The 10,798-nt window shown below is 41.2% G+C and overlaps 2 protein-coding genes across 4 annotated transcripts; one reads left to right on the top strand and one right to left on the bottom strand.

Moving 5' to 3' along the window:
* Positions 1 to 2,803: 2,803 nt before the first annotated feature.
* Positions 2,804 to 6,329, bottom strand: LOC109638776 (G-protein coupled receptor 20). 2 transcript variants are annotated; one of them, XM_069516877.1, is made up of 5 exons: positions 6,187 to 6,329; positions 4,705 to 4,903; positions 4,098 to 4,354; positions 3,880 to 4,012; positions 2,804 to 3,530 (listed from the first exon to the last, which is right to left on the bottom strand). In XM_069516877.1, exons 2-5 carry the CDS (start codon positions 4,870 to 4,872, stop codon positions 2,943 to 2,945), a joined length of 1,146 nt encoding a protein of 381 aa, XP_069372978.1. In that variant the 5' UTR covers positions 4,873 to 4,903; positions 6,187 to 6,329; the 3' UTR covers positions 2,804 to 2,942. The 2 variants fall into 2 exon arrangements, with proteins under 2 accessions (XP_069372978.1, XP_019957468.2); XM_020101909.2 differs by lacking the exon at positions 6,187 to 6,329 and having other exon boundaries at positions 4,705 to 5,006.
* A 1,976-nt stretch (positions 6,330 to 8,305) lies between these two features.
* On the top strand, positions 8,306 to 10,616 carry LOC109638789 (cilia- and flagella-associated protein 20). 2 transcript variants are annotated; one of them, XM_069516879.1, is made up of 6 exons: positions 8,306 to 8,684; positions 9,213 to 9,292; positions 9,397 to 9,508; positions 9,630 to 9,818; positions 10,230 to 10,343; positions 10,446 to 10,616. In XM_069516879.1, exons 1-6 carry the CDS (start codon positions 8,601 to 8,603, stop codon positions 10,449 to 10,451), a joined length of 585 nt encoding a protein of 194 aa, XP_069372980.1. In that variant the 5' UTR covers positions 8,306 to 8,600; the 3' UTR covers positions 10,452 to 10,616. The 2 variants fall into 2 exon arrangements, with proteins under 2 accessions (XP_069372980.1, XP_069372979.1); XM_069516878.1 differs by having other exon boundaries at positions 8,322 to 8,684; positions 10,230 to 10,616.
* Positions 10,617 to 10,798: the final 182 nt, after the last annotated feature.

Genomic DNA, 10,798 nt, shown 5'->3' with positions numbered 1-10,798 from the left:
TCAGTCCGACCTGGTCGAACTGTGTGTGTGTGTGTGTGTGTGTGTGTGGGTGGCTCTGCCTCCAGTGAACTGTGTTAACAATGGAGAAATGCCTAAATATTTCGGATCTTCACAGAGATTAAATCAAGAAAAATACTTAAAGAATGGGAAAGCAAGTATGCGCAGTGTACTATATATATAATATGCCTTGTTATTTGAAAAAAAATGATGTAAATATACATATTTCTCTTTTAGTTTCTTCTTTTTTGCTGCTATGAAAAAGATGATTATTTTTGTTAGTAGTTTTGTTTTCTATATAAAGACTGTGTATATATATATATATATATATATACATATATATATATCTCTGTGTTCTGTAAATATGCTTGAGCCTTCATATGTAGGACTCTGGATGAACACTGTATGAAACTCACCTCTTAAATCTGTTCAGAAGTTAAAAAAGAACGACTCATTTCATTATTGAACCTTTTTCAATCTCATCATCAGGAAAATAAAAAATGAAAGCACAATGGCAACACACCACAAAAGAAAACAAGACTAAAGAAGAAATAGAAACTTCTTGCTTTTGTTATTGAATCATTTCATGTGGTAAAAGTGAGGACAGCGTTTTATGTCTGCATCATCAGACTGTTCTCAGCTGGAGAACAAATCACTACTACAGTGTGTGTAGGAAATTCATATCATGATAATGACCTTCACATATATTTCTATACATTAATTCTCTGTTTGGTTTAGTTCAGACAGATTGAATATGTTACCAGAAAAGCAATTTTAGAATGTGCACTACATTATTTACATTAATTATCTGGGTATCACCAGACAAGATTTATGGTCGAAACTGGGTCAAACATTTAACTATTTAGAAACAACATGCATATAATGTAATATCTAAAGATTCATGAATTCAGAAGGTTAGAAATTGTTGAAGATTTGTTTTCAACCTTACTACAACATAAAGTAAGTGCTAATAACTTCCCCTAAAAGTATTAATGAATTTGAATTCATATATGTAATGGGGAATGCCTGCAAAAACATTTCAGTTTGCCTTTCTTAAGAAAAAGCAGCATTTAGAAAGAACTCAACAGAAGAAATGGAAATGAACAGTCAGCTGTGAGTGGATCAGCACTTCAGAGGTTAACAACACGTCTCCATGTCTGTGGTGACAGAACCTGCTGCTCTGCACTTTCAGGACCTGTTTTCTCCGTTTTCTCAAGTCGAAACCTCCTAAGTCAGCATCCCGAGAGCAGACGACCGACTTCCCATGCTGCTGTGTGGCCAGACCGTGGAGAGAAGAGATGGTGATTGAGAAAAAACAGGTTCCTGCCGAATCAGATTCCTGTCTCACACAGATTCACAGCCCCGCTCTCTGTCCATACATAGAAACTAGAGGAGGAAACACAGGCCTTACAGGCCCATAGCATTACGCCAAATGAACTGTAATGACCTGTTAGCACTCTGGGGGGATTAAAGGGAGATGCCACTCAATTTAATGACTCGACGCCTGCTGCCAGTGACACTTCACTTAAAATTAATTAACCTGAACAGCTCTTATCTGGTTTATCACCAGTAAAACTAAACCATGTCCATAATGAGACATTCTAATATATTCACTGCATTTTAGATTATTAGCTCCATCAAAGGAGGTTGTGTTCCCATCCGTTGTCCTTTTGTGTGTCTGTGAGCAGCATTTAAGAAAAACTGCAAAACAGATTTCGACGATACTTGGTAGAAGGATGGAACAGGGAACAAAAAAGAGCCCATTACATTTTGGTGTGGATATGAACAAATGGACAGATCCAGCCTTAATTGTGAGGTAGGACATATTTTGATAATTTTCAAGAGGATAATTCATTCTGGATGAAAAAAATCAGGCATATTTAGAGGACTGAGGGGGGGGAAGCAAGACTTTAAGAGGACTAGAGGACTGGAGATATGAGCTCCACCAGTTAAAGCTTTACTTTTACTTTAAATTGTATTTTAGATTCAATTTTGAGACGATAGCTGAAACTGTGAAGTGATAAATGTTATGATTTCTCGTTAAATGGTGAGATTATCGTGTGGTTTGCTTATTACAGCTGCTCCTGCTGCTGTGGTGAAACACTGACCTCTGCTGGAGTGAATCCAACTCACTCTGATGATTGAGTGATTTTATTCAGAGATTGATGCACATTTCAGTTGATTGATGCACATTTCAGTTGATTGATCCAATGATGAAGAGAAAAGAAAAGATTTGTCTGTACAGAGGTTTTAGACACAACTGGGTTTTTATATATAAAAACATAAACTCAAAGAAAAACAACAAATTGAAGAAACGATTAAGAAGCTAAACAAGCAATATTCTCTTTAGCTTGCCATAATAAAACATTTGACTCTGTAGAAAGCAGTTTACGTGCGTCCTGTTGACAGATTGTTCCTGATGACCACATGTTTTAGGAGCCACATCATTGTTTTCACTGATGTGTCAGAAAAATGTGTTGAGTCTCACCCTGCTGTCTTTTCTGTCTGACGCTGACGCCAGTCCTCCACTCAGACATGAGTGTATAAACAGAGGTATTAAAGAGGGCTGCACGACTGGAGAGACTGTGTCAAGTGTTTATATGTCTGAAGAGAGCTTTGCTTCAAGTTTGTTCCTCTCTCTGACTTTATGCCATTCTATATTTGAACCTTGACGTCATCGCTCATCTCCCAAATGATTCTTATGGTTTTAACACTTTTATTTCATAAAGAGAAAAAAATAATGTATAAAATGTGACAAAACCTGGGAGCTACTAAACTTCTGCAGTCTCCTCAGTTGTTGCTATAACCAGGGGCGTTTAAGAAGCTTTTGTGGCCACAGGGAAAAAAGGGAACTGGGGGGCCCCCACATCAGCCGTTCCGAGGTCCCCAACCAGACTTAAGAGGGTAGTTTCATGTTGTACTCATCCAGGGGGAGGCTGTCTGGTCTAAGCAGACTGGTCCACGCTGGCTGCAGACAGGGGCCTGCTGGTGAGGGTGAGAGTGGCCACACTGTGAGCTATCGCCAGCACCGCCCCTGAACATTTATTCACTGAGTTCCTCTCCCCTTCTCCCCCGCCACCACTCGACTGCCCAGCCTCCCACTCCGTCCCTCCCCTCCTCCTTGTCCTCCACACTCTCTTGAAGCTGTCCGTCACAAAGCAGTAAACCACTGGATCCAGGCAGCTGTTGAGGCTGCTCAGGGTCACCGTGATGTGATAGGCCAGCACGTGCCCCGCCTCCTGGCCCAGCCACTCCTCACCGACCTTGACCCGGAAGTAAACCAGCACCTGGCGCACGTGGAAGGGCGTGAAGCACACGGTGAAGACCACAAGGACGGCAGCCAAAAGCCTGACGGCACGGGCCCTCCTCGCCCTGCTCTGCTGCGGCATCAGGCCGTGGCTGGAGGTGAGGAAACAGGCGACGCGCAGGGTGAAGACCACCACAGCCAGGAGGGGGAGGGCGAACTCCAGGATGGTGAGGTAGAAGAGGGCGGGGAGGAGCACGCAGGAGGAGCTGAACCCCAACGCTGTGGTCTGGAGAGAGGAGGAGAGATGACCAGGTATTAAGTTTAAAAGTGTTTCTTCGGCTTTTCTTGTTGGCCGACCCTGTATATGCATATATTTAAAACATTTTATCCCTATCTGCTTTCAGACATGACCACAGGAGAACGTCAACAGAATTGTGTCCGGACTCCTCCAGGGGTCCCTTTCACACCTGAATAATGCAGCCGGAGGTTCTTTGCTCAGATACTCCGGAGCGTTCAGAGGAGGGGTGTTGCAGGAGATATTTGTTAGTTTTTTTGGGGGGGGGGGGGGGTCAGGAGCTTTTAAGGAGTTCAGTGCATGTCTGGTAGCAGCTTCAGTGTGTTGTGCTTGTCATCACCTGAAAAGAGTAGGTGACCACCACTGCTATGAGCCACACTGCGGCGCTGACACACCTGGCTGCCCCTGCGGTCCTCCATCGATGGAGGGTGCCGGACGCGTGGACGACAGCGAGGTATCGATCTATACAGATGCTGAGAAAACGAAGGGAGTGCAGTCATAGGGAAAAGAAGAAGGTACAAATGTTTTAAACGCTGAGTAATGTCGTGACCCACCCACCTGGTCAGGAACAGGATGCTGCAGTACATGTTGACAAAGTAGCTGAAGGTGTGGACGTAGGAGCAAGCCACGCAGCTCCCTCCGCTGTGATACAGGGCTATGCGAGCGGGCAGTGACAGCGCCACCAGCAGGTCGGCTACAGCCAAGTTCATGGTGTAAACCACAGAGGCGGAGGAGTGGGTTGAGACCCCGCAGAAGACGTAGAGAGCCAAAGAGTTGAGCACAACACCGACCACCAGCATGAGACAGTTACACACCTGCAGCAGAGGGATGGACTCTCAGTTTTTTAAATGGTAAAGCACCTTGTAACTGTGTTTTGAAATAAGGTGCAATTTAGATAGAGTTTAATATTATATTATATTACTATTATTAAAACTACGCGCTCTGTGTATTTTAATCTTTCTTATTTTCCTGAGTAACTACTGAAAAATGGCTGAATAAATATAATATTTGTGACAACTTAAAAAATATTTAAGTACTCTAGAAGGACTAAACTGTTTTTTGTAGACAAGCAATATTTTGATATTTGACATGAAACTCCAAAACCAATCCTAATCATTTTCCAAAAAGGTTTCTGCAGAAACATTGTGGTGTTGTTGTATCTCACCATAAGAGCGACCCACAGGGCGTAGAAGTCTCGGTACAGCTGCACATCCAGGTGGGCTAGCCTGTGCAAGTGTGGCGCCCCCCACTGCTGCTTCCAGGCACTGCAGTTAGTCAGGTCTGGAGTCAGGAGGGGCTCGCTGGAGCTGATGTTGTCAGGAGGACTGTCCATTGGTTAAAGAGGATGGATGAATGTTGTGGTTCTGAGAAATAAAAAGAGAAATATGCATCATCAATGACATTTTTTATCTAGTGCAAAACTGTTTTAGAGCAAAAGATTGTTTCACACAGAAATAGACGAGATAAGGTCATGACAAACTGTGACATGAAAAGTAAAAGTAGGCTTCTGTCCTCGGAAGTTAAATTAAGTGGAACTGCAGAAATTTAGATGATTCATAATGTTGGCTGGAGAAACACGGCCCAAGCTTTACTCTGGAGTCAGCCGTGGATATTCAATTATAAATACACTTAAATTGCTGATATCCAAAGAGATGGGGGAGCTCAGCTCTGTTCAGTGCTCTGAGCTAAAGCAGAAGACACACACACACACACACACACACACACACACACACACACACACACACACACAAAACCAAAAGATTAAAAACTCCTCTGGATTAAAAGTGCTCAACATGGACAGAAGTTAATCTGGAGACTCATTTTATAAACAAAATCTTGTCGTACTCCAGCTACGACTGAATCCATCTTCACATGCTCTGAAAGGATGTGACAGTGTAAGCTGAGTACACGACCTCGTCTGTAACTTTAAACACAGCGTTTGTGATTAATATGAACCATATCAGCGTTTGATGCTATTTAACACGTCAATGATCCATTTTGTGTCAAAAACAAGACGTATATTCCTCTTGTATGAATTTTATATATGTGCCATGTCCTGTTTAGATGAAGGGAGCCTTTAAAATCCTCAAACTTTTGAGCGCGACACTTGAGTGAAATCCTTTTTCTCCCTGAAAGCCACATTTATTTCACCTGAATCATTGTAAAAAATGACTTGTCAGAATCACTGGAAAAAGCCCAAAATGTCTGTTCTTTCCTTATAAATACCAAAGACAGATGACTTCCTACTTGAGAAACCGTCCTGCAGAGGAAGATGTTTTCCACTCTTCATCATCGTTGGATAAAACGTGACCAAGAGCCTGAATTAAAGACAGAAATATACCGGCACACTGCAAACTTACCATTTATTCTGTCGTTAAAATCGTGTAAGGAAATAAACAAAAAGCAGTGTATAAGTCTTGTTTTGTCTTTTATTCATTTATTCATTATTATTATTCTTTCTTTATTATTATCATGCTACAGACCTGCTCTGTGTTCCACAGTCTAAAACCAGGTAGTTTAATATGGTAACTAAGGCAGAGTGATGTTCAGTGTGAGACCAAGTTCATGATAATATGATCTAAGCTTGCCTGAAACTATTTACAGAGAAAACAGGTGAAACCAGGAATCTAAAATGTCTGAAACATACCTGGTGAAGACGAGGGGACGGTGAAAAACATCCACACTGGATGTCTTCAAGCTTTGATGTTTATGTCCAGATATTAAAGTTTGACTATGAGGAGTTTCCCGCTTGTTTCTTCTTCTCTTCCCGTGTCTTTGGTCTGTGTCGGTCAACAGACGGACACAGGACAGCGAGGACAGATTTAGGAAATGAACCAATCAGGGAAAAGATCATTTCTCCAGCAGAGTAAAGCAGCTGAACCTCCTCTTTATCCTCATGTCACATGTGTAGAAAATAATTGATCTTCCTTTTTTTTCTATTTGTCATCTCCAACTCTCTTCTTTCTTCCTTTCACTTTAACCCAATTTCCATTCTCGTTCTGGTCATCTGTGCTTACTGCTGAGTTGTTTGATATCTGAAACAGTGATTGGGAACAGATAAGAGGAAGATTGAGGAAAGGAAACAGAAAAACTTAGCATATTCCTTACAAAACAAGATTTCTGGCACAATTGCATTGATGACAGAGAAAAATGATTTGTTTTTCCTGTCAGAGCAGCTGAATAAACTTAAGAACATAAGATAGTGTTAGAAACAAAACAGGGGAAAAAGCAAATCAACATGTCTGAGGATTGGACACATCCACTGGATGCAGCAGCTGATTGGATTGGGAGTAAAGAGTTGTTACTGGAAAGCAAAATGCAGAAAACAAATACTGAGACACAGAAACAAGGGACTTTTTTATTTAAGTGTTGGTTTAAGAAAGTTTATTTAAAGCTGTCTCTGGGGTGGTCCAACACTGAAACCTTACATATGTTTCTGTGTAAATACCTGACCCAGTCAGTGAAGAAGAGTGTGGTGGGGGGGTATAAAAGTGAGAAAGAGTCAAAGCAGTTTAAACAGTTTCTTTAGATGTTTCTCCTGCAGCTGCCGGCCAGAGAAAAGAGAAAGAAGGAGAACGCATAGAAAAAAAGATGGAGAGGAAAATGCAGACATTCATTTGACCACAGATATAAGGTGGAGAGAAGCAGCACCTCATAAAACACAGTAACGTAAACAGCTGGAGAGGTGGTCGCCACTCTGCACTCCGGCTACATTTGTGAGTTTGCGTTTGTGTACAATACCTGTACATGTTAATGTGTCAAACAATTCAAGTAATAGGCTTGTAGACTTTTGATTTATTCCCTCCCTCTGTTTGCGATACCGGTGCTGAAGTGGCTGGTGAATGTTTGATCGACTGTTTCTCAGCTTGTTCAAATATTTGAAACAACTGTCAGACCTTTCCTGGCCCGGCTTGTTGAAAGTGCTGCAGACAGAGAGGAAGGATGTCCTTGACACTTTAGTGAGGTTTACAGGGTGAAGTGCAGACATGTAGTCGTGTGTGGGTCTATTTCCAGAGACTGGCTGTCATTGCATTGTGGGAATTAAACTTTTGGGGGGAGTTATCAAGTAGCTTTACGAGAATGTTTTAGAGTCTGGATATTTGGGCCTCTGCTCAATCAGTTTTGATTTTTTTTTAAAGTATTGTAATGTAAAGTGACCATAATATAAGTAATATTGCAAAAGCATCTTCACTATATAAATAGAAATAAACAAAATTGCAGTGGTGGGGGCTATCTATCTATCTATCTATCTATCTATCTATCTATCTGTCTGTCTATCTATCTATCTATCTGTCTATCTATCTATCTATCTATCTATCTATCTGTCTGTCTGTCTGTCTGTCTATCTATCTATCTATCTATCTATCTATCTATCTATCTATCTATCTATCTATCTGTCTATCTATCTATCTATCTGTCTTTCTTTCTATCTATCTATCTATCTATCTATCTATCTATCTATCTATCTATCTGTCTATCTGTCTGTCTGTCTGTCTGTCTGTCTATCTATCTATCTATCTATCTATCTATCTATCTATCTATCTATCTATCTATCTATCTATCTGTCTATCTGTCTATCTATCTATCTATCTATCTATCTATCTATCTGTCTATCTGTCTGTCTATCTGTCTATCTATCTATCTATCTATCTATCAATTGATTTATTAATTTATATTTTTATAATTTATTTAATTTATTCATTCATGAACGCGGCTCACGTTCCAGCATTATGTTGCCAAGGCAACCGGGGTGGGTCACGCTTTTAGAGTCGACGTGAAAGCGAGACCGAGCGATTCTGTTCCTTAGCAACAGTAAAAGACCGGAGAGGCTGTTCACTTCACGCCTCCGTGAACGGAACCGTGCGACCGCCACGAACCGAACTGACTCTGACGGTGTTTGTGCTTTTTTTATCGAGCCCTAGCTTCTGTGAATCTTCTGCAGCGGAACTAAGGTTATCCAGTTCCTCCACGGAGGCGGTAGCGTTGGGAACGGAAAGCTAAACTGTAAACAACAAGAGTTGAGAGCTGCAGTGGCGGTGGATCGAAACACGAACACAGAAGATGTTTAAAAACACGTTCCAGAGCGGATTCCTCTCCATCTTGTACAGCATCGGCAGCAAACCTCTGCAGATCTGGGACAAAAAGGTGAGTGACACCCCTGAGCCGACCACTGGCTTCCGTAGCATCACGTGCTAATGCTAACTAGCTGTTGCAGCATCGGTTGTGGTGTAGTATACGTCATGGATCCAGTGTCCCTGTGTTAATGTCATGTTAATGATGTGTTATTCCTGTGAGTGAAGATATTCTGCCGCAGTTGAGTGTTTCCTATATTACAATAAATAGTGTGTTTGTGTTTTAAAATGGATTAACAGTAACTTCATCATCCTGCCACCTTCTGAACTATAGCCCATATATATATATATATATATAAATACATAAAATATGATCAGCTGATTGTAACATTAAAATGTATTAAAAGTGAGCAGGATCTCTTTTACAGTTAAAAAATACATTTGTCAGTTCTCTCTTGTTGACAAACAAACAAATCCTTTTCACTTCTCTCTAGTTTTTTTACTGATGAGAAATAATCTGCAACAAACTCATATCTGGGAAGTGGAGCGATGGTGATAAGGCTCTTTTACCCTAAAATATCACATGTTTCTGTGTTGTCAGGTGAGAAATGGGCACATCAAACGAATCACTGACAATGACATTCACTCCCTGGTGTTGGAAGTTGAAGGGACAAACGTCAGGTGAGTTTGTGTGTGTGTTAAAATCGTCCCTCAGCTCAGGTCAACCTGTGTAAACACATTTATTCTTGCCCTGTCTCACGCTCGTACCTCTCTGACCCCTACAGCACCACCTACATCACGTGTCCCGCAGACCCAAAGAAGACACTGGGCATCAAGCTTCCCTTTTTGGTCATGATCATAAAGAACCTCAAGAAATATTTCACTTTTGAGGTCCAGGTGGGGAAAGCACACATGTATTCCTTAAACCCAGGAATGATTTATATTCTGAGTTTTGTTGCTCGTAGTGTTGGGATTCATGGTCACTCACTCTTTCTTCCCCGATCTTTGCAACTCTCAGGTGTTGGATGATAAAAATGTCCGGCGGCGTTTTCGGGCGAGTAACTACCAGAGCACAACACGAGTGAAGCCGTTCATCTGCACTATGCCAATGAGGCTGGATGATGGGTGGAATCAGATCCAGTTCAACCTTTCAGACTTCACCAGGAGGGCGTATGGAACAAATTATATTGAGACGCTGCGTGTACAGGTCAGTGCACAGAGACAGAGGAGGAACGAGCTTTTAAAATAACTCCTGTACTTAAGAAACCTGGTTCAGACCCAAACAATTTCAATAACTTTCATCCTATTTCTAACTACCTTTCCAAAATCCTGGGAAAAACAGTTTCATCTCAACTCCTTGTTAACCATTCTCATGCTCCTTCATCGACTGCAGTCATTTTGCAAAACTATGTTTTATTCACTGTTCATTTGATTGATGTTTTTGATACATTTATTTTTGTTGTTGTGTTTTTATCTCTGCCATGGAAGGTGACCTTGAGTTCACCTATAAATAAAATGTGTTATTATTAATATTCAAATGCTACTTGACCTGATGAGACTGTAAAATCTTTCAATTGGATGTTTAATGTTGCTGTTGTTTAATGCGTTTTTCTCTCAGATCCACGCAAACTGTCGCATTAGGAGAGTGTATTTCTCCGACAGACTGTACTCTGAGGACGAGCTCCCTGCAGAGTTTAAACTTTATCTGCCTGTCCAGAATCAGAAGGCCAAGGTGAGACATGCCCCTCCACACACAGTCAAATATCTGTACATGTGGTACAATAATCATATTTGATATTTGTCTAACACTCGTCTGTTTGTCTGTGTCTTGCAGCAGTAGACCTTCTCCACCTGCATCGCTCCCTGTGTGATGAAATTTGTAATATAGTCCTTTTGGAGCTAGAGTTCTGAGTGATGTCTTGTGTTCTCTGCTCAATAAAGTTTTTTCAATTAATCGTTGTTTAACAATATTTTTGCAATAAAACTATAGTTTTGTGTGCTGATATTTAAAGTCTCCTATTCATCCTTCTCCTAGTTTCTGCTGCAGTTCTAGTGAGAACTCGTGAGGATCGCGAGAACTTGTGATAGCTGCAGTTACTCTAGCAGTAACCACGAAGATATCAGAGGACATTTAGGCTAAAAACATGATGCAAATGACCCCATTTGAGTCAAATTTGAATGTTGGGG

This window comes from Paralichthys olivaceus, chromosome 20 (genome assembly GCF_024713975.1).
Source record: "Paralichthys olivaceus isolate ysfri-2021 chromosome 20, ASM2471397v2, whole genome shotgun sequence".
NCBI classification, from domain to species: domain Eukaryota; kingdom Metazoa; phylum Chordata; class Actinopteri; order Pleuronectiformes; family Paralichthyidae; genus Paralichthys; species Paralichthys olivaceus.
The sequence above is the reverse complement of the archived record's forward strand: the minus strand, read 5'-3'. Positions and strand labels throughout refer to the sequence as shown.

Bases quoted from the DNA above. Each gene is read 5' to 3' on its own strand.
- LOC109638789 (XM_069516878.1), top strand. From the start codon at position 8,601: ATGTTTAAAAACACGTTCCAGAGCGGATTCCTCTCCATCTTGTACAGC. The intron at 8,685-9,212 runs GTGAGTGACACC...CTGTGTTGTCAG, and splicing joins TGCAGATCTGGGACAAAAAG to GTGAGAAATGGGCACATCAA. The intron at 9,293-9,396 runs GTGAGTTTGTGT...TGACCCCTACAG, and splicing joins GTTGAAGGGACAAACGTCAG to CACCACCTACATCACGTGTC.
- LOC109638776 (XM_069516877.1), bottom strand. From the start codon at position 4,872: ATGGACAGTCCTCCTGACAACATCAGCTCCAGCGAGCCCCTCCTGACT. The intron at 4,355-4,704 runs GTGAGATACAAC...CCTCTGCTGCAG, and splicing joins CCCTGTGGGTCGCTCTTATG to GTGTGTAACTGTCTCATGCT. The intron at 4,013-4,097 runs GTGGGTGGGTCA...TCGTTTTCTCAG, and splicing joins AGCATCCTGTTCCTGACCAG to CATCTGTATAGATCGATACC.